The sequence below is a fragment of the Grampus griseus genome (assembly GCF_964374135.1).
Source record: "Grampus griseus genome assembly, chromosome: 13".
Lineage (NCBI taxonomy): Eukaryota > Metazoa > Chordata > Mammalia > Artiodactyla > Delphinidae > Grampus > Grampus griseus.
The window spans coordinates 39113473-39137270 of record NC_139007.1 but is presented as its reverse complement, the minus strand read 5'-3'; the positions used below and the strand labels follow the sequence as shown (position 1 = coordinate 39137270).

The window sequence follows — 23798 nt, the reverse complement described above, 5'->3', positions numbered from 1 at the left end:
TGTACTAAAATTAAAATTTCTATGCAACAAAAGACACAATTGACAAAGTTTTTTTAAAAAGCAACATATATAACAGATAAAAGATTAGTATCTGAATTACAGAAACAACTTCTATTCTACAAATCATTAAGAAAAAATCCAAACAGCTCAATTAACAAAGGGACAAAAGATATTAACAGTGGTTAACAGATGAGAAAATATGAATAGCTAAAAACCAAAAAGGTACTCAACTTCAGGAAATACAATGTAATCAGGAAAACACAAGTTAAAACAACAATGAAAAATTATTTCATACCCATTAGGTTGGCATAAAAACCTGTCAATATATAACAAGGATGTGGGGAGATGAAAATTTTCACACACTGCTGGTGGGAGGGTAAACTGATGTAAAATTCTGGAAGACAATTTGAAAGTTCTGATGCTGTATATACTCTATAACTCAGCAATTCCACTTCTTAGTACTTATGAATGAACCCTAGAGAAAATGGCATATGTTAATTTGGAGATATGTATAGTGATGTTCATTGTAGCCTTGCTTGCAATAGAAAAAAATGAAAAAATAATCTAAATATATATTAACAGGGAAATGAGTAAATTGTCATATTCATACAACGAAACACCATAGAGCAGCTAAAATTCAAAAACTAAATCTACACTTAGCTACATAGATAAGCTTTGAAAAATATATTATTGAGTGAAAAAAGCAAGTTATACAATGACATATCATAAGATGTCTGTTTTGTAAAATTTTTTTAAACACAAAGACAATATATTACATTGCCAAGGGCACTTCCACCACACACGTAATTTTTCCTTCCATTATAAAAGAATTAAATTAGACATTCTCTAACACCATATACAAAAATAAACTCAAAATGGTTTAAAGACCTAAATGTAAGACCAGAAACCATAAAACTGCTAGAGGAACACAGAGGCAGAACACTCTTTGACATAAAATGCAGCAATATTTTTTTTTCTGATCTGTCTCCTAAAGCAAAGGAAATAAAAGCAAAAAATAAACATTGGGACCTAATTAAACTTAAAAGCTTCTGCACAGCAAAGGAAACCACTGACAAAACAAAAACACAACCTACTGAAAGGGAGAAAATATTTGCAAATGATATGACCAATAAGGGGTTAACATCCAACATATATAAATAGCTCATACAGCTCAACATCAAACAAACAACCCCATTAAAAAATGGGCAGAAGAAATGAATAGACATTTTTCCCAAGAGGAAGATGCTCGGCATCACTAATCATCAGGGAAATGCAAATCAAAACCACAATAAGATATTACCTCACACCTGTCAGAATGGCTATCATCAAAAAGAACACAAAAAACAAGTGTTGGTGAGGATGTGGAGAAAAGGGAACCCTTGTACACTGTTCATTGGAATGTAAATTGGTGTAACCACTATGGAAAATGGTATGGACGTGTATCAAAAAACTAAAAACAGAACTACCATATGACCCAGCAATGCCACTCCTGGGTACATATCTGAAAACAAAAACAAAAACACTAATCCAAAAAGATACATGTACCCCAAGAGAAAAACAAATACTGTATGATATCACTTATATGTGAAATCTAAAAAATACAACAAACTAGTGAATATAAGAAAAAAGAAACAGACTCACAAATATAGAGAACAAACTAGTGGTCACCAGTGGGGAGAGGGAAGGGGGAGGGACAATATAGGGATAGAAGATTAAGAGGTACAAGCTATTATGTATAAAATAAGCTAGAAGGGGACTTCCCTGGTGGTGGAGTGGTTAAGAATCCACCTGCCAATGCAGGGGACATGGGTTCGAGCCCTGGTCTGGGAAGATCCCACATGCCGCGGAGCAACTAAGCCCATGCGCCACAACTACTGAGCCTGCACTCCAGAGCCTGTAAGCCACAACTACTGAGCCCACGTGCCACAACTACTGAAGCCCGCATGCCTAGAGTCCATGCTCTGCTACAAGAGAAGCCACCACAATAAGAAGCCCGCACACCACAACGAAGAGTAGCCCCTGCTTGCTGCAACTAGAGAAAGCCCATGCACAGCAACGAAGACCCAACGCAGCCAAAAAAAAAAAAAAAAGCTAGAAGGATATATTGTACAACATGGGGAATATAGCCAATATTTTATAATAGTTATAAATGGAATATAACCTTTAAAAATTGTGAATCATTATATTGTACACCTGTAACTTACATAACATTGTATATCAACTATACTTCAATAAAAAGATTAGATTTTATAATTAAATGAATGAAGCAAGCAAATGAAGCAAAATATTAACAATTTATCCATTCCAAGAGGTAGGTAAAAGGGTTTTATTATATTTTTCTTATTTTTCTTTTTGTTTGAAATATTTAAAGTTTTAAATGACACAATGACACAAAATTTTAATACCTTACCTCTATATATGTATATATTCACATAAAATATGTGGATAAGGAAAATAAAAGTAGGAAAAAAAAGAATGAAGCCAGCAGTGAGATTGGTCTATAAAATTTGTCATAAATTGTGTGTGTGTATATATATATGTGTGTGTATATGTATATATATATACACACACACATATATATGTACATGTCATAAATTGTGTATATACATATATATACACACACACACATATACATATAGTGAGTCGGCTCACAAATATTTAAATAAGGGCAAAATGAATATAGTTTTTTTTTTTTTTTTTTGCGGTACGCTGGCCTCTCACTGCTGTGGCCTCCCCCGCTGCGAAGCACAGGCTCCGGACGCGCAGGCTCAGCGGCCATGGCTCACGGGCCCTGCCACTCCGCGGCATGTGGGATCTTCCCGGACCGGGGCATGAACCCGTGTCCCCTGCATCTGCAGGCGGACTCTCAACCACTGCGCCACCAGGGAAGCCCTAGATTTTTTTAAAAAACAATAAATTGTTTAATCTATTAAAGTATGCCAGAAATACTGGAGATTTAGACATTCAAAGCATATTATAGTAAATCTGGTAACATCAAAGACAGAGGAACTGGAGAAAATATTAAAAGGGTAAATCTGATTTAAGTGATTCATTCATTTATTCTTGAGAGATAGAAGCAAAATAACACAAAAAAAAGAAAAAGAATTCTTTTCTGAGAATAGTATGTATGACAGTGTTTCAGAAAGTAGGTGTTTTAAGGCTTAAAAGAACATAATTCAAATCAATATTGTTACAGACACCTTAAAAATAAAATCTAAAGACTCAACATTTAAAAGCCTTTATGATTCATCTGGGCAACACATAAACACCAAGGTACACATATAATAAACAATTGGTTGATAAACTGTTTCCCAACAAGCCAAAGTAAGAAAAACCAAGTATTTCAAGGCAAACCTATTCACATTACTAAATGGCAGATAATTAGGAAAATTTCCTTTAAAAACAAAATTGAAGTCAGTCAAAATATAGGGAGATATTTAAGGTTCAGATGGCTTCATTGTTTCACAGTACAAAAGAGTGAAACTATTGGAGAAAAAAAAATCCACCACAGGTGGATTTTTGCAAGCCTGTATGACTAGGCAAAGTAGCAAAGAAATAGCAATGTGAACAAATAACAGGGTGTATTAATTGAAGTAAAATATTCCTAATTGTAGGAAGTCTCCCCAAACAATTTGCACATACAGCACTCAGCCAACTGCACATGTTAACAATAGATAACAGTAGAGCGGCACTAAAATGGAGCTGTTAGTCCAGTCTCCTGATGTGTTTCAGATAAAGCTCTCCCTGGCCCCATCTTTGGGCTGACTTCAAGCCTCTCGCTCACTGAACAGTTTTGAAGAACAAAACTTATATAGTTGTGAATATTCAGTATATTATTTGTTTTTTTAAAGTTTCTGTCACCTTTTAATATTATTGATCAAAGTAATTAATAATTTCAGATCCAGCAGAAACTTTCTTAACATATAAATGAATCTAGGCACAGATCTTATACCTTTCACCAAAAAGACCCTAACTCAAAACGGATCATAAACCTGTAACATAAAACACAAAACTATAAAACTTCTAGAAGATAACATAGAAGAAAATCTAGGTGACCTTGAGTCTGGCAATGACTTTTAGGATACCAAAAGCACAACCCATGAAAGAAAAACTGACAAGTTTGCCTCTATTAAAATTAAAAACTTCTGCTTTGCAAAAGACACTGGCAAGAAAATGAAAAGACAAGCCACAGACTGGGAGAAAGTATTTGCAAAAAACATATCTGATAAAGAACTTGTGTCCAAGATATACAAAGAACTCCTAAAACTCAACAATAAAAAAAAGAACCACTCAGTTTTACCGACCTGGAGAAGTTCTTCTAAATTCCATAATATCTATTTACTTTATTTGTGGCTAGAAAAATAAGGTAGACATTATAAAAATAAGAGCTCTGTATTAAGCAGTATAAAACTGTACCACATTAAATAAAATTTTATGTGATTGGTAATTATATTTTCTTGAAATATACATTCTTTACATTTTTTATATCATATAGATATGTTACAGATGAAATATGGTGTTTTTAAAAATTTCTATAACAAAGCTGGACATGGAGTCCTTGCTCAGAAATACAGTAATCTCTCATTTTGCTGTTTTATGAAAAATCATAATTGCCATATTTTTACTTATAGCAACTTTCCCCAATTAAGAAGCTTAAAATATAAAATATTATTAAAGCTAAGTTGTAAATTTGGGAAAAATGAAATATAATTCAAGGATCTCATTATAAAATCTTAGAGAATGCCAACAATAGTAGCATTATACAAAATAACACTTTTCAGTTCAACCACAAAGCACCTTATAAATATTTCATTAATATCAATCAAGTTGAAGGACAAGTACTATTTTACATAAAGATGATCATTTTGATGATACTGTTTCTTTCATTTTTATTTTTTATTACATCTTCATTGGAGTATAATTGCTTTACATTGTTGTGTTAGTTTCTGCTGTATAACAAAGTGAATCAGCTATATGTATACTTATATCCCCATATCCCTTTCCTCTTGCATCTCCCTCCCACCCCTCTAGGTGGTCACAAAGCACCGACCTGATCTCCCTGTGCTATGCGGCTGCTTCCCACTAGCTATCTATTTTACATTTGGTAGTGTATATATGTCCATGCCACTCTCTCACTTTGTCCCAGCTTACCCTTCCCCCTCCGCGTGTCCTCAAGTCCATTCTCTACGTGTGCATCTTTATTCCTGTCCTGCCCCCTAGATACTTCAGAACCATTTTGGTTTTTAGATTCTATATGTATGTGTTAGCGTATGGTATTTGTTTTTCTCTTTCTGACTTATTTCACTTTGTATGACAGATTCTATCTAGGTCCATCCACCTCACTACAAATAATTCAATTTTGTTTCTTTTTATGGCTGAGTAATATTCCATTGTATATATGTGCCACGTCTTCTTTATCCATTCATCTGTCGATGGACACTTAGGTTGCTTCCATGTCCTGGCTATTGTAAATAGAGCTGCAATGAACATTGTGGTACATGACTCTTTTGGAATTATGGTTTTCTCAGGGTATATGCCCAGTAGTGGGATTGCTGGGTCATATGGTAGTTCTATTTTCAGGTTTTTAAGGAACTGCCATACTGTTCTCCATAGTGGCTGTATCAATTTACATTCCCACCAACAGTGTAGAAGGGTTCCCTTTTCTCCATACCCTCTCCAGCATTTATTGTTTGTAGATCTTTTGATGATGCCCATTCTGATTGGTGTGAAGTGATACCTCATTATCGTTTTGAGTTGTATTTCTCTAATGATTAGTGATGTTGAGCATCTTTTCATGTGTTTGTTGGCAAACTGTATATCTTCTTTGGAAAAATGTCTATTTAGGTCTTCTGCCCATTTTTGGATTGGGTTGTTTGTTTTTTTGTTATTGAGCTGCATGAGCTGCTTGTATATTTTGGAGATTAAGCCTTTGTCAGCTGCTTCATTTGCAAATATTTTCTCCCATTCTGAGGGTTGTCTTTTCGTCTTGTTTATAGTTTCCTTTGCTGTGCAAAAGCTTTTAAGTTTTATTAGCTCCCATTTGTTTATTCTTTTTTTAATTTCCATTTCTCTAGGAGGTGGGTCAAAAAGGATCTTGCTGTGATTTATGATACTGTTTCTTGAGTGCCAATTGCTAATCTAAAACTTTATATTATCTCATTAAATCTTCACAACAGCCCTGGGAAGGCAGGTACTATCCTCCCTTTACAGGTAAGAAAACTAAGGCTATTTCATCTCCCACATTCAAAGTTAGTGAGGTTAAATAACTGACCAAATTCACACTGCCAGTAAGAAGTAAAGTTGGGATTCATACCCAAGATACTGTGACTCCAAGGTCCATGCTCTTCTCACTATTTGAATCTACAGCTACATCTCACAAAGAACAGTTAGGGTTTCACGTACAGAAGGTGTTCATAAGCAGTACTGGTCATTGTTCACCTGAATGACTCATAAGTCCCTCAAAGAAGATGATTAACATGTGCAAACTTGGACTCAGTATCTTTCCATCCAAGACTGGTCTTCCTAATATATTCCATACTCTGATTAATGGAAGGAGTTACTCCTTACCATCTGGATAGTAGTCCCCCAGGCATTTCCTTTTTTTATCTCCATGATCCAAACAGTCACCAAATCCCATTGAGTCTACCTGCTAAACATCACCCTTCTCTCATCATCACTCACACAGTCCTTCAGCTACTATCCTATCTCTATCCCTCGCTGTTCAGCCAAAATTCTTCAAAGAACAGTCTACATTCCATGCAGGTTGTATGCTTAAGGGCAGTTCTTAATGGCAGCTTCTTAATTATGCTGCTGTATAATTAGTGCCAATCATAGAGCTTGTCCATATTAGGTTTTCAATAAATACTCGACAAATGAATGCAAATATCAGGCTTTCATTCCTCCATTCCCCTGTAAGTGCACTGAAAAAGGTCATTTTCTGATAGGAAAATGGCACTGCCTTCTTTAATAAATAAAATTCAGATCCTCTGAGGTTGACAATGGAAGAAGAATCTCTACATGCAGAAGAGGAACTTATGAGTTAAATCTACAAGCTCCAGTTCTTGTCCTTAATATTCACTTTCCCCTTGGAGATCTCATTATCGCTGTCCCTCCTCACTGGCCTCACTGGGAGAAGGGTGCTGCTCCCCTTATAATGCTAGAGCCTTGTCAGATCTATGATTATGACTCTTTCCCCTATATATCTTGATACAACAAAGATAAAGTTATGATATTTAAATAAGACTTTACCAAAGTCAAAATATAATAAAAGAGAAGAAAGCACAGACACCAAAAAAGTAACCAGGCAGTGAATCTTAAAAGTTAGGATTTTCTCTCTGGGGCTTTTAGGCCCTGTTCTATCATAGTTCCTGATCTACCCTCAACTGGTGAGCACTATTTTAGCACCCACCACCCAAGAATCCATGCTTACCATATCCCCTCCTTAAAGACTAAACCTAGGAAAGAGAACCCAGAAGGATCCAGAGTTACCTATCCCCACTTAAATCCTTTTATCCAAGTTGTAGTTTCCTGATCTGGAACCTACATTTTTGGTAGAGGTGAACAAGAGAAATGCCAGCCCTTTAGGAGAGACTCTCCTATCTTCAGGGAGCAGCATGGTTTTACCCTAGGCCAACCCAAGTCAATCAGTCTTTATCTCAATACAGCATAGTAATTCAATATTAATATGGGAATATACACCAGATGCATATATTATAGGGTAACAGAGACTACCTACTGTCAAACCATTCAGTAACTTTAGCCTTCTAGACATGTTGGTAGCATTCTCCATATTGACTAGTCATTTCTTCTTGAAATTTTCAACCCTGGTTGCCCATTTCCTGGTTATTCCCTTCCTTCTCTGGTCAGTTTCAAACTACCGTGGCTCTTATTCTGCATCCTCACCATAGCCAATTGTATTTGCTCCCATGGTTATAGTATAACACTAACATAATGGTTAAGAGTAAGCTTTGGATGAACTCTAGCATTTCTTTTTTTTTTTAGCTATGTAAGGGCCAAATAATATAAGTGCAAAGCATTTAACAGACTGCCTGAACCGCAGTAAGCACACAGACATGGTAAGTTAAAAGCAAAATAAAACAAAATACTCTAATAGGCTGATAGTTATAATACATCTCTAGCTCAGACCTCATTGTTGAGCTTAACATCAATGTACACCCCTGTGATATGTGGGGCCTACAAAAACTTAGAAATAATATTACCTTCAGAAGGCTAAACTATAAATCAGTACATAATGGACCAGAGCAGATATATGCAAAGTTAGCTTATAGAGACAGAATGGCTCTAAGACCAGAGACTAGGCCACAATATAAATGTTTTAACATATTTAAAGACAGAATGTTTTCATCAAAAAGAATAGCTGTCAGGAATAGAAAAATTTAACTCAGATGGGCAGAAATTGGAGGCAATTTAAGCTCTACTGTAGAGGTTCTCAGAGCTTAATGCTATTAAGTGACCACAACATACATCTAATTTCCTTTGTTGTGATTCCAAGCTCCTAAGCAACCTGATTTCTCATATAATCTTCCTAAACAGAAAACCCCTTAGTCAGAGAATCAGTATGCTATCTACTTGACAAATATCTCAAAGTATATCAATAAACTGGCATCCTGATAAATTCATCAGTCAAGTGTGTGTGTGTGTGTGTATCTCACAAACTCTGGTGCATGTAGAAAGATTGTGTTTGTAAGTGCACAAGACTTAGAAGCCCTGTTTTTCTTACAGTCAATTAATCAATGAATTTCATAGTGAAAGCCTCTTGTCGGAGACCAGCCAGTCAGCTTTTTCCTTGACTAGAGGAAAGCACTATTGACTAGAGCACTATTCATTTAAAGCATAAATGAATGTAGAGGATAGTCGTGCATTTTTACGTAGAGTATAAAGTAGAGGATATCCTCTACTTTATACTCTATGTAAATATGTGCGACTATCTTATAACAGGATGAGACATGCAGGAACATGGTAAAGATATCAGCAAATCCAATTTCATGAGGGTGAGCACTACAACTCACTAGCAATAAAAGTTTTGCTCTCTTTTTTAAAAAAAAATTTATTCATTTATTTAGGCTGTGCCGAGTCTTAGTTGAAGCACACGAGATCTTTGTTGTGGCATGCGGGATCTTTAGTTGCAGCATGGGAGAATCTTTTAGTTGCGGCATGAGGACTCTTAGTTGTGGCATGCATGTGGGATCTAGTTCCCCAACAAGGGATCAAACCCGGGTCCCCCCCATTGGGAGCGCGGTCTTACCCACTGGACCACCAGGGAAGTCTCAGTTTTGTTCTCTTTTAAGACTAATTTTCTAAAATGTTTTCATTATAAAATATCCTCCTCCATCCATTAATTATCTTGTGTTTTTGTAAACAACAGGTAAATGTGCAACACCTTTGAAAATTCTGACATTACATTTTTCTTCCATTCATTCTTTCGTCAAGTATTTATTAAGTTCATTCTGTCAGACACTGTACTCGGAGCTGAAGATGTGCAAAAACTGGCACAGCCGCTGCTCTGGCCTGCTTAAGCTTTAGAAGCAGATACACTTAAGTCAAATTATCACACTGACAATCGTAAAACTACATTTGTAACTTATTAGCAAGTAAAGTATACAGCACAATAAGAGTATGCAATAGGGGCATTTAATCAGATCAGGGAAACTCTCAGAAAGTGATATTTCAGCTAAGATCTACAGGAACAGGAGTCAAAGACTAGGCTGGAACAGTCTGGATAAAGAAAACAGTACCATACTCACTGTCTCTAGCTTGTCTTCTATTCTCTCAAAACACCCTTCTGGCTTTTCTACCCTTTACCGCACTGAAACTGCTCTCAAGATCCTCAGTGAGCTCCACGTAACTGTATGCAGTGATCAGCTATCCTCAACTCACTTGACCTAGAGCGGCATTTAACATAACTTAGCATTCCTTCCTCCTCAACCACTTTCACTTGCGTTCTAGGATGCCACACTCTAGGTTTTTCTCTCGGTTCACTGGCAAATCCTGCATAGTTGCAGATAAATCCAAATCGACCCAAACTCCATGGAGTGCCTCTTTTTGTGATACCAGCTATTCTCGGTGTTTATCTACTATCAAAACACTACTGTGAAGCTTAAAATTATGTCTATAGGCAGATCTTTACCCTCATCTCTGGACTCATTTATCAAACTGCCTGCTCCACACCTCTACTGTAATGTCTTAGAGGCATCTCAAACGTAACACGGCCAAACCAAACTCCTGATTTACCCTGCTACCCCAACACACAAATCTGGAGACTTTCCCATGACACTGAACGGTAATTCCCTCCTAGTTGCTCAAGCTAAAAACTTGTAATCATCTTTGACTCTTTTACTCTCACACCTTATATCCAATCTGTCAGCAAACCTGTTGGCTATACTTTCATAATATATTCAGACTCTGGCCTCTTCCCACTGCCTCCACTGCTATCACCCTGGCCCACTACCACTACCATCTTTTACCTGGACTATTACCTTACCTTTCTATTTAGTGTCTCTGCTTCTACGCTTGCTTCTCCATGGTCCATGATCAACACAATTTAAAAGAAGTAATCAATTTAAAAAGTCAGATCATGCAACCCATCTGCTCAAAACCTTGCAATGGCCTCCTATCTCAATCAAAAAAGTCAAAGTTCTTTCAATCACCTACATGACCTCCATCCTCTGTGACCTCATGTTTTTCTCCTCTCCTGCCACACTGTTATTTGTCAAATGTGAGGACCCGCAGGCCTTTGCACCGGCTGTTCTCTTCACAAAAACGTTCCTCCTCCAGGCATCTGCATGACTTACTCCTCCTCCTACTTCAGATCCCCTCAAATGACCCTTTTTGATTAGGTCTTCTCTGACCACCTTATTTAAAAGTGAACCTTGCCTCCCAAAACCTGGCACTCTCCATCCCCCTTCTGAGTTGGTTCTTATTTTTCTCCACTGCATTTGTCTTCATTTACTATATATGTCACATTTTTATTGTCTATCTCTCCTTAGTAGAATGTAAGATTATGAGAGTAGGGACTTTTGTACATTGTGCTCAGTAGTATAACCTCAATGTCCTGTTATATAGTAGGCACTCAACAGATACTTGTTGAGTGAACAAATGGATAAAAAGGAATATGAGAACCAGTGACTGAAGAAAGATCTGTATGGCTGAAGCACAGATAGGTGGAGACTGGTAGACTAAGTGAGGCTGGAAAGGTGGAAAGGGACCAAATGACATTAGGCTTTATAAAGAAATTTTGCCTTTAAGATTAAGGCAGGACATCACTAAATGGTTTTAAGAGAAATCTGAATTTTGAAACAGTTATTCTGGCTACTGTTTGGAGAACTAATGGAGAAAGGCCAGAGTGAATAATCACTATTGCAATGGTCTTGGCAAGAGATTATGGCAGTTTAGAAAAGACTGTGCTTATGTAGATGCATGGAAAAGGATGGATTTGAGGGATATTTGGGAGATAAAATTGATAAGTCTTAATAATAATTTGGATACAGAGGTATGAAGGACATTAAGAAAGACACGGGTTCGAGCCCTGGTCTGGGAAGATCCCACATGCCGCGGAACAATTAAGCCCGTGCACCACAACTACTGAAGCCCGCGCGCCTAGAGCCCGTGCTCCACAATAAGAGAAGCCACTGCAATGAGAAGCCCGCGCACCGCGACAAAGAGTAGCCCCCGCTCGCTGAAACTAGAGAAAGCCCACACGCAGCGACGAAGACCCAACGCAGCCAAAAATAATAAATTTATTAAAAAAATAGTACTAATGCTTAGGTTTCAAATTTTCATCATAAGTGGATGGTAGTGTCTTAAAGTGAAGTAGGGAACACTGGAAAACAATCAGATTCACAGGTGATAACCATGCATTTGGTTTTAGGCATGTTAAGTTTGAGGTACTTTTGAGATATCCAAGAAATATCAAGAAGATGTATATAAGAAAGCTGAAAGGTGAAGCTGGATGGAGCTATACATTTAAGAGTCATAGGTGGTGGCAAAACCATGGCTATGAATGAGATCATATTCAATTACATAGCAAAAAGGAGACTCGGACTTAAGAAACTACCCTATGAGCTTCCCCGGTGGCGCAGTGGTTGAGAGTCCGCCTGCCAATCCAGGAGACGCGGGTTCGTGCCCCGGTCCGGGAAGATCCCATATGCCGTGGAGCGGCTGGGCCCATGAGCCATGGCCGCTGAGCCTGCGCGTCTGGAGCCTGTGCTCCGCAACGGGAGAGGCCACAACAGTGAGAGGCTCGCGTACCGCAAGAAAAAAAAAAAAAAAGGAAACTACCCTACCCTTTGTGGGCTGGACAAAGGAGGATGAGCCCCTCAAAAAGAAAAAAAAAGGAATGGCTTTTTTGGTTTTTGAAATCATACTCATAAGAAGTTCTCATTTTTTAAAATTCTGATTTTAAACCAGTAACATTAGAATGTCAAAGGCTTTCCAAATTAAACCAATTCATCAGAACTATAAATCTGTTCAAGGATAGATGACTTTCAGAAACTATCTGGAAAATTCACAGTACCTTTCTCTTTGCTGCTTCAAAGTACATCAATACACAAAAAGCTATCCCTCTCAAAATATGTATGATTTTGGCTTATTGCAGTTTCCTGAAATTATCTTCTCTCTCTCACTCAGGGCCTCACCATATGCTGTTCTTTTGGCCCTCTTTCCCTGAGATGAAGATTTCCCTGACTTCCCAAGACTGGGCTAAGTGATCTTTCTAGCCATCCCAATGATATAGTACTATATGTTTAATGTGTGTAATGTGTAGTATGTTTAACCATTAGTTTAACTAGATAACAGTCTTTTCCACTGTTGCATACTTAGTACCTAACAAGGCTAAGTTTTAAGAAACACATCTATTCTGCAACGTGAAGGATTAAAACCTAATTTGGTCTTCAGTCCATTGACAACACTTCAAACGTCGACTTTCCTCAAGAGGAATGACTTTTTAAAATCAAACAGTAATTTGTAAACAAATGATTGAATCTTTAAAAAATACTAAATTTTGGAGATTTTTATGTCTTTTTTCATATTGTATCCTTAAAGCCTGCAAAAATTCATATTTAGGAATACCGGGGATTCTTTCTCCTTTAGTCTCATACAAAAGGGATTTTACAACTCTCTTTGAAAGCCTGGCTTGCGGTGACATTTAACTGAGCAAATAAACCACACCCCTGTGCAATGGCAAACAGGTGCAATTGCATAGGGGTACTTAATCCATGCCGCGCGAGCCCACTTGAGAGAGCGGAAGTAGAGGCAGCAGCGCGGAGCATCCGGTTCCACAGCATCCTCCTTGCCTGGCCTTATGCTGCACCCTCCGACCCTCAGGATAGCAACCATTCCCAAATTCTCGCCTCAACGCGCCCTCGGGATTGGGCACCCGGACTAGTCCTTCCCACGTAGATTACTAACAGAAGTCCCTGGACTAAGGATACAGCCCTAGATGGCTTGGTTTCTAAAATCCCAGAGGAAATGAAGGAAAAATCCTGTCAAAGGAAAAGTGGCAACCAAGCCCACAGTGCTCACCAAACCGACGCTCTCAGTCAATCTCCGTCAACGCTAACCCTCGGCTCGCAGGCCGCCACAGGCTACGTCGCAGTGGCTCACGGGGGCGGTAGTTTCTGTCGCAAACAGAACGCGCCGAGGGCACCAAAACTATACTTCCCAGAAGTCAATGCGAGTACGCCCTGCCTTCTTAAACCTGGGTTTAGCGTAATAAAGAGACCGTTTCTATTTTTAGGCTGACCTTAAATTTAGATTCAAGAACTTCCAGGTGTACGTCTGTGCTACACTCTCTGCCGTGCTTGTGTACTTCAGCTGTCCCTTATTTTCCTTTCCCCTTGTTCAGGCCAAAGAATCCAAACCTCAGAGCACATAAAACGCCCCCCGGCGCAGCTTAACTGCCTTTTAAGGCGCATGCGCGCTGCCCGCCGTCACGCAAGCGTAACGGCCGGCAGCGGTTGGCGGCCGCGCGCGGACTTGGGGTCTGGAGGTAGCCTGTGGGAGGGCGGGGTTTTTTCCAATGGCTTTGCCTCCGCGGGTCGCGTCTGCTTGGGCGGGGAACAGGGCGCAGGGGCGGGGGCGGCTCCTCGTTTGTGCCGGGCGGAGAAAGGGGAGGGGCTGGGGGTGAGGACCCCATCTTCCCTCCCCGCTCCCGCCCTCTGGGCCGAGCCCCACCGATGGGGCTGGGCGAAGGGGCGGGCTATGCGCCGCGGGCCCAGCCGCTCCACCAGCTTCGCTGCCCAGCCCCGCGCTCGGGGATTGCGGGGCCGCCCTGTGCTTGTCTGGCCTGGCGGGCGGTGAGCGAGGACGCAAGGATTGGAAAAGAAACGGCGTCTGCCCGGGGAGTCCGGAACCGGCAGGCCGGAGACGATTTCCCCCAACGCTGCCACCGAGACAGCGGCTGCACGAGGCTGCCGACCACCCGGGAACGCCAGGGTGTCTGGCCGCCGGGGCCAGCAAGCCAGGACTCAGCAAGCCTTCCCAGCCAGCGCCTGGCCGGGAGGGAGGAGCTGCGGAAGGCGGGGACTGGTGCCGGAGGAGGGGCGGAATGGGAACGCTCCCGAGAACACCGTGGCTGCACAGACAAAAAACGCCGAATGGCTGGTGAGCGTTCAGCTGTTACCAGCCTTTTTGGGCAGAGTACGGGTTTGACAGCTCCACAACGTGAGGATATCCGCTGACGCCGAGAGACGGAGGAGAACACTTTCCCGACACTGCCTGTCCAGCAAAGCCAGCGCTGTAAGGTTTCAACTTTCCAACTTTTTTTCTCAGTCTCTGACCAGAAGACTGCCCCTCCGGGCAGAAGGAGAGGGCGAGCTCTATCTTGTAGATCGAAGACACTTCTGCCTCCAAATGTCACCCAGACGTATGTTTTCATGACGATTCGAGTTCTCTGATTTTATTCTTACATTTCTCGGTTTAAAAAATGCGAAGTGCTTTGGGGGACATGCTGAAAGGTAACTGAAGACAGCAAAGAAAAAACTCCAATTGTCATGGCTGAAGGAGAGAATGAAGTGAGATGGGATGGACTGTGCAGTAGAGATTCAACTACTAGAGAGACAGCACTGGAAAACATTAGGCAGATCATTGTGAGAAAAACCGAGTGTCTTCGTTTGGTGAAAGAGACACCTTATCGTCCAGCAGACGGCCTTGCAAATGCTGTTTCTTTGGATGGGTTGAATAAGCTTCTTGCTCATCTGCTTATGCTTTCTAAGAGGTGTCCCTTTAAAGATGTAAGAGAGAAAAGTGAGTTTATTCTGAAGAGCGTCCAGGTAAGAAATAACATTATAAGTACAACTGTTTATCTAGTAATGTGAAGTTTTACTTGCAGATATTCACTTTGTATTTGCTTCAAATAGGTTGTTATAATTTGAACCACTCAACATCTTAAATTTAGACTGTTTTGTAAAACATTGAATTTGGGGTTAAAATTGGACAAGGTGAACTAAAGTAAAAGTAATTTTCAAATACAACTAAACAAGTATTGTCTTTCTAGAGAGTATTAGCAGAAATGCATCATTCCTCCATTGGGAGATTGGGATTGACATATATACACTAATATGTATAAAATAGATAACTAATAAAAACCTGCTGTATAAAAAAAATTTAAAAAGAAATGCATTCCTCCTGGGCAAAATATGTGAAAATTACAGTTAATTACAAATAAATACTTACTTTTCCTTATATTCATTTTTATGTGTTGTTGGGAAGTGTAGCCAGTATGCTTTTCACATTGCTACAAACAGTGTTCTCTGTGGAAAGTTTCACGTTTAAAACCCTCTAAAATGATAAAGAAATATTTCCTAGTCAGCTTGTTCGAGATAACTGGTGAAACAATTTCCTCTTGTTCTTAAAAACAAAGCAAAAAACCCGAGAATCTGTTCCCTAAATGCAACCTTTTTTTCCTGAAAGAATTATATAAAATAATAAAAGCCCATGTTATAAAGGAGCTGACATCTGCAGATTGAAGAATTGGATTCAGGTTGAGTGAATGGTAGGCTGTTATGGTCAGTTACTTAACTAGCTTTCTCTGTGTTTGCCTAAGTTGTTTGATTCTTTTTTTTTCACATACATACCTATTTAAGTTGTGAGTGCAAAGGATAAAGGATGTTATAGTTTTCCTCCTGTTTGTACATATTCAATTTATCTTGTTTTATTAGAAGATTTATTAGAAGGTTTTTTTTTAAGGGAAAGATTTTTAGATATTAAGAATTGTCAGAAATGGTCTTTAAGCTTATCAGTCTAAATTACTCAATCCACATGTGTTCAAAGTCACAGTATGAGAAGTTTTTTAAATTTATAATTTACTTGGGTATATATGTAAGCTAAGATGAACAGTTTTTCTGTTTTGGTTTGAATTCAGTTTAAAGCAACAGAAAAATAATAATGTGTATAAAATGAAGACTCTAAGATCTCTGGATATTTCTTCTCACAAACGCTGTGGAAACAATAGTTACAATTTATATTTATCCAGAGTTACTAGAGAGGAATTATTCTAGTACTTGAAGTTTACCTCTTTGAGCATCAAAAGTTATTTCTCTATCTTTTAGTGTAGTGACTACAACCACCGTTTTTTTCATAATGGGGTCATCATTATGCACATCAAGTACATACTCTTGTACAGCTGAGGGTGGAATGTATATGTAGGCCTGTATGATACATTTTGTTTGAATTTGTGTGTTCAATTTTTATAGTCTTTCTGTTCCTTACCTTACTGTTGGTATACTTCACTTCAGTCTCTTCCTGAATCTTTTATTTTGCTACTTTTTTTATATTAGAATGGGAAACCAGATAACCAGTTTTGTTAAGAGTTAGATTGAAAACAGAAGTAATGAGGTTCTGGGGAGTACAGGGTCAAAGGACTAACATAATGGTAAGTAAAGTGGTACTGGTGTCAGACCTGGGCTCAGGTTCTCCTCCTTTATTAATATACTGCATACCCTTGAACGAGTTAAGTTACTTGACCTCTCTTAAGCTTGGATTTCCACATCTGTAAAATGGTAATAACAATACAGAAGTGTATTACTATAATAAATAATATAAATTATGATAACTGAGATGTAAAGTGCCCCATATGTAATGGATGCTGCTCTCCCCTTTCATAAAAGAAATACATGGACTGTGTGATATGTATTTCAAGACTCATTCATCCTGCAAAAGGATTCAAGAATCTCTACTGTAAAGATTTCCCATCAATTTATGCCTTCTTTCTCATCTCTGCATATATTGCACATTATTCCAGCTACAATTCTAACAGGCACTTTACTTATATTGGGCTATAATCACATGTTTATGTGTCTGTCTCTCCCAGAGCCTGTGGGAGAGACAGAGCTCCTCTCCCGGAGCACAGGCTCCGGACGCGCAGGCTCAGCTGTTAGTTCTCAAGAGTGTTGACTGGGACCTGGAAGCTACTAAATAAATACTGTTTCTTAGTCTGAATAGATGAAGTTACAGGGAGTTTTCATCCCTACATCATTCATTCATGCCTTCATTCAACAAATGTTAATTGAACCCCTGATGAATGCCATTCTAAGAACTGAGAATCAGTGGTAACAATTTTGACATTCTACTGAAGGGAGACAGACCATAAACAAATAAACAATATAATTTTAGATAGTAAAGGAAGACTTCCCTGAAGAGATGGCATTTAAGCAGAAATGAATAGATATTATCCAGGCAAAAATGAGATTTGTGAGAGGGACATTCTATGTATAGGGAATAGTGTGTGTGAAGGCCTCATGGTAAGAGAGAGCAGGTGAATTTAGGAGTGGAAAGTAATGCAGTGTGGTTGGAGCATACAGTGTGAGTAGAGTGTGAAAGTTTAAGTACATGCTCTGGAGTCAGACCTGAACTCTACAGCCTTAGGTAAGTTACATAATCTCTCCTTGACTCAGTTTTCTCACCTGCAGAATGAGGGTGATGCTAATAGTTCCTGCCTCACAATGAGAATAAAATGAAATAATGCTTATAAAGCATAGCACAGTGCCTAGCACATAAGAAACACCCATAAAGTTAGGAATTCTGTTTTTAGGCAGGAGCCAGAGAACAGAGGATCTTGTGGGCCATGTTAGGAGTTATAGGCTTTATCCTAGGAACAATGGGAAGCCACTGAGGGGTGTTGAGCAAGATGGTGACATGATACATGGTGTATTAGAAGGATCACTTTGGAAGCAATTTGAAGAATGGATTTCGGGGGTCGAGAGTGAATGTACAACAGTTAGGAGGTTGTTCACTAGTCCAAAGCAAAAATGGTGGAGTAAGATGTAGTGGGCAAAGTGGAAAAAGGTGAATAGATTTGGGAGATAGCTAGGAGTTAGAACCTATGGGGTATAGTATTTAATTGGATATAGGAGATGAGGAAAATAAAATCAAGGATGGCTCTAAAGTTTCTAGCTTGAACTCCTTGGTGAATAATTAAGTCATTTCGGGAGACAAAAGAGTGGTAGAGGGTCACTTGAGGGGAATGGTGAGTTCTGTTTTGGACATGTTGAGATTAAGTTGCCTATGATGAATCTGATTAGAAATAGCTCTTAAAGGGATTTCTGCCCCTGCCACCACTTTTCTACTCCTGACATTGTTATCTCTCACTTTTCTCAACCACCTTTATATCCATCCTCCACGTAATTGCAGAGCTATTTATCTAAAATAAAAAGCTGACCATGTTTCTCTCCTCCCTAAAATCCTTTAGGATAGAATCTAAACTTAAGTATGTTACTTAATGTCCAGCATCATCTGGCGTCCACTTAACGCTGCAGCCTCACAAGGGAAACAAAATAATGTAGTGCTCTGTAATGCCTTGTTATTCACTAGTAAGCAGCAAAAGCTGAACTGCATTTGCAATTCTTGCAGCTGTTCCTGAAGGGGCCCTTAATTGCTATAGGTCAACTCAGAGGAGTATGGTCAGGAAGATATGGTAGGGTGGTGGTAGGATGGATTCAACTCAGAATGGCTAAACATGTAAAAAATTGGCACATTGAGAGATAGCATTCTCTGTTTGTATTCCTGTTCTCAATTTATTGATTTCAAGTCAGCATACTTAAATCTGTTCAACACATTTTTGAGAACTATTCTGTGCCAGGCACTATAGTCAGGACTGGAAGATCAATTAGATTTGTTCCCTGTTTTAGAGGAAGGTCTTCTGTTCTCATAGGAGATTTTAGTTGTGCTGTTTGTTTGTTTGTTTACACCCATAATACCTTTTGGATATGCTTGATTCCCTAAGCAAATGAATGGAGTGGCCCAATATACTATTATAGTCCACTGGTGAGCTATTGTCTTTATGATACATGTAATTAAGGGGGGAAATGTGAGTATGTGTATATTCATCAAAACATGAGGAGTATCCAAAATAGCCAAGTACTTTTCCAAGAGTAGTCATTTGATCCTTTTCATTTCTATACCATGACAAAGGAAAACAAATTTTCTTATATGCCTGTCAGCAATTAACACTATCTGAAAGTAACTTGGCTTAAGGTAGAAAACTTAGACCAAGTAAGAAGTATTTATCTTAAGTGGGATGGAGGAGACTTTCATTTAGTGAAGTGATTGTTACCCCCCAGGGAGAAATGAAACTTTAGTTGTTGGGTATGGTGCGTATTTATAGTTGTAGAGTTGCAGTTGGAGTATCCAGTTGGTATCCATTGGGTAATATATAGTTTGTAGATTTAACAGTAAGAGGTTAGTAAACCTCCTATTGTTTGCATAATGAGTCTGGAAGTTAGGCTATTTCAAGCCTGAAAGATTGATTCATTAGCTGAACTATGTTACCTTTTTGCCTTTTATCTATTTGTTCTCCAGGCACCATGTGTAGTCATTGACCATTTGCAGCTAAGAGGAAAAGAGTTTTTTCCCATGCCTCTATTAGGGAAGAAAAGCTTTCCCCAGAAACCTTCCAGCAGACTTCTTCTCAGTTTCTATTGACCAGTGTCACATGCCCTTTACTAAGCCAGTAACTGGCAAAGAAATTGGGCATTTCTATTTTTGGTTTGGATTAATCCACATTCAGCCCCTAAGAGCCAGAAGAGCCCCCATCCTGTGAACAAAGGTTTCTGTTGGTGAGGAAGAAGAGGGACAGAAGACAGGTTAGTCAGAGGCTGCCAATAAAACTGATATCTAACTAGGTAATATATTGCTTTGGTCTAGTTATAATTTAGATTCTATTAGATTGGAAATGTAACTAATTTATAATGATGCTATAAAATATAACAGATTCGGAACATTCTAGAAGCAGATTTGGCCTTTTAAGATGATTGTTTTGTTTTTATTTCTATTTTACTGCCGTGTCTAGTCAAAGCCAAAAATTTAAGGTAGTCCATCTCAAACATTCACTGCTGACTCTTAGGTATCACAGCAAATATGAAAGTCCTCTTTCAGTGTTTACACTGAGCTTCTCTCTTCCATATCCACTGTTTTTTGGCCTTCCTTATTTTATTGATACACTGAGAACTCAGTCCCTTTCCCTCAGAAAGCCTCCTGCTTCCTCTTATTCCTATCTTTGACCACTTTCTTTCTTTGCTTTTGAGCTCAGAGGAGAATACTATTTATCCTCAGGTTGTTTGGGCTTCTTTGGAAGAAGAATGTAAAGAAGTTGAAGGCAAATCTTTAACTTTTTTTTTTTTCTAAATGCTTTGAAAACAAAGTAAAAAGCCTATGTTCTTTCTACTCACTGGCTTACAGGATGAATCATATCTACACTATCTACCCTCAGTGTCCTCTTCCTTTGTTCTGACTTTTAAGAAAGATTGAAACTAACACGGATACTCTTTTTTTTTAAGTTTTCAGATTTCAAATATTTTATTCCTGTTACAGTGCCCCAAATGGTCTTTAGCATGGAAACAAACAAATAAAAAACCAGAATGATCAATTTTTAAAATATTTTTCTAACATTGTTTTTGTTTATAAATGAGATGTAGTGTTTTGTAGGGAAATGGGATGTTAAACACTTGCCTATTAGATTTCAATTTAAGGTCATGGGTTGTTTATGTCAGGAGGACTCCCTGAAACAATAGTTTAGCTTAATTAGAATTATTTTCTTGTCTTTAATACTGTGTGCCCTTAAAGTGCTACACAGATCATTCTTGGAGTAAAAGAATTTGAAAATAGATGTGCTGTTCTCTTTGTTTTAGGGTTATATTTATTTTCCTTTTGTAAGCCATTAGAAATTTGCAGGATATCTTTTAACCAATTGAGTAGATAATAACTTAAACAGCCAACTTAAGGATTTGTTGAAACTTTGATGTGACAGAAAGTAGCTGTAGAATCTTCGGTTTGATGAAGGATTATTAATCACTTAGAACTTTGAAACAATGGGGCCCTATTTGGTGTTATGTCTTAATCATAAATAATTTCATATCTAAAAACAGTGTTTATGAGTAGCAAATTAGCATGTACTGGAGGAAACAGAGGCACGGGGAAATTTTAGAATTTGTGGAAGGACAGGGGAGATGCTGGTGGAGGGAAGGCAGTACTTAAATTGCATAAAAGGATGAAAGTTATGCTGGATGTATATCAGCACCAAGCAAGCCTCGCCACCAATTATAATCTCTTCTTTGTCACAGTTTCTCAAATCAGTCTGTTTTTTTCACACCATGATAAAATATTTACTTTTATTTATTTTTTTTTTTTTGCGGTACGCGGGCCTCTCACTGTTGTGGCCTCTCCCGTTGCGGAGCACAGGCTCCGGACGCCCAGGCTCAGCGGCCATGGCGCACAGGCCCAGCCCCTCCGCGGCTTGTGGGATCTTCCCAGACCGGGGCACGAACCTGTGTCCCCTGCATCAGCAGGCAGACTCTCAACCACTGTGCCACCAGGGAAGCCCCAAATATTTAGTTTTTAATTGAAGTCAATAGAAAATAGGATTTACTTTGACCCACCTTTTGTAGATCACATTTATTACATTAAGAGAGAAAGACCTTAATTGACCTTGATGTTATGAACTACTACTTCATTTACACTAGCACAGTAAACTCAGGGGCATCTGAGGGTTCTTCAGAATATTTGATGATGGTATTACTAGGGGCAATGGGCAGACTGGAAGTTTAACCCACACTATGGGAACATTATTTTATGCTTTGCTTTTTTTCCTGTTGGTTACTACACCAAGTTAAACTAATGTCAATAAAGATACATTTACCATGACATTTGTGTATAGAAAAACAGTCTTTTAAAAGATGCTTGTTTTTTATGAAATTGAGTTATTTGTAGTGAGGTGGATGGACCTAGAGTCTGTCATACAGAATGAAGTAAGTCAGAAAGATAAAAATATTGTATGCTAAACACATATGAAATAAAAAAAAAAGTTTCTGAAGAACCTAGGGGCAGGACAGGAATAAAGACGCAGACATAGAGAATGGACTTGAGGACACAGGGAGGGGGAAGGGTAAGCTGGGACGAAGTGAGAGAGTGGCATGGACATATATACACTACCAAACGTAAAATAGATAGCTAGTGGGAAGCAGCCACATAGCACAGGGAGATCAGCTTCATGCTTTGTGACCACCTAGAGTGGTGGGATAGGGAGGGTGGGAGGGAGATGCAAGAGGGAGGAGATATGGGGATATATGTATACATATAGCTGATTCACTTTGTTATACAGCAGAAACTAACACAACATTATAAAGCAATTATACTCCAATAAAGGTGTTAAAAAATATTGCTCAAAGAAAAAAAAGATGCTTGTTTTTTAAAAAAATGCTTTTTCACTGAAAATACTTAGGGAGTTTTTGTAGGATAGCTGTTGGGACCATTTATTAGACTTTCACAATAGGCGTTTTTATTGTTGAAAGCCTGTATACTGCTAGTAGACTGTCACCATTTGTGACATGTTTCAGTTTATATGAAAAAGACTTGTGAAATTTGGCAACACAAGAATCATGTCTTCTCATGTTCTTATCTCTTTTCTACAATTACTTATAGAAAAATCTAATAAGATTGCAATGAAATATGGAATTACCTTAGAAAAATGAAATACTTTTAGTTTTATGCTTTCTTTAAATCTGACTCTTTTTAATTTTAAAAGGGAAAGGTCTTCATAGATTTTTAAAATATTATATTATAAAATTACCTTCAAACAACTTCCTAAGCTTTTAAACCATACTAAAGGAAAATAAAATTTATGGTGTGAGTTTTGTTAGTTATATTACCCAAATCAACTTTCATATATACATGTTCATTAAATGAATAGTATTAATGTTTTAACTTAAAAATTGTTTAAATTGACAAGATTTTATACATATATAATATATACATATGTATTTTATATATATATAAAATATGCACATACATACATATACATATGCTTTCTTAAATAGCTAGGATAATTTGTCAGTTCTATGTGTAATATTCAGTTAAGTCTAATTACAATCTTAGTTTACCCCACTAAAAATGAGCATTTACTGTTTTCACACTTCACTGTTTGACAAGCATTGCAGTCGTCTTTAAACTTGACATGATTTCATTTTCTAGCAAGTTGGCAGGTGTTAGCTGTCTATAATTATAACTGAGTAATTTTTCAAATGCTATTCATAGCCTAAACACAGTCAGAAATTCTTCCGATCATGTGATAAAGGCCAAGCCTTGCAAAATAGTGGTAGAATGATGTGATCAGTGGTACCGAAGGACATATTTAGAGAAGCCTTTCAAAAGTAAAAAGTGATTTAAATGATAGGGAGACGGGGTTTCTCACAAAATAAGATCTCTCAAGGTCATTGATAGTGATTACACCTCACCAAATTAAGGTGTGTCTATTTTTTCATCTAACAAGTAATGTATACATTGGCAGTCTT

General features: G+C 38.3%; 2 protein-coding genes across 4 annotated transcripts in view; one reads left to right on the top strand and one right to left on the bottom strand.

Moving 5' to 3' along the window:
- The window catches only part of CEP57L1 (centrosomal protein 57 like 1), a 65739-nt gene extending 51934 nt beyond the window's left edge, over nucleotides 1-13805 (bottom strand). For 2 of the 3 annotated variants that reach the window (XR_014297636.1, XM_082669136.1), the window contains exon 1: nucleotides 13540-13622. The gene's annotated coding sequence lies outside the window, so the exon portion shown is untranslated. Of the gene's footprint in view, nucleotides 1-13539; nucleotides 13623-13759 lie in introns of those variants that run through there. The other variant, XM_082669137.1, reaches the window with a different exon arrangement.
- Nucleotides 13806-14676: 871 nt separating this feature from the next.
- SESN1 (sestrin 1) overlaps nucleotides 14677-23798 on the top strand; it is a 107120-nt gene continuing 97998 nt past the window's right edge. The window contains exon 1 of the mRNA XM_082669295.1: nucleotides 14677-15287. Coding sequence (XP_082525421.1) covers nucleotides 15009-15287 — 279 coding nt within the window. The 5' untranslated portion in view covers nucleotides 14677-15008. The remainder of the gene's footprint in view (nucleotides 15288-23798) is intronic.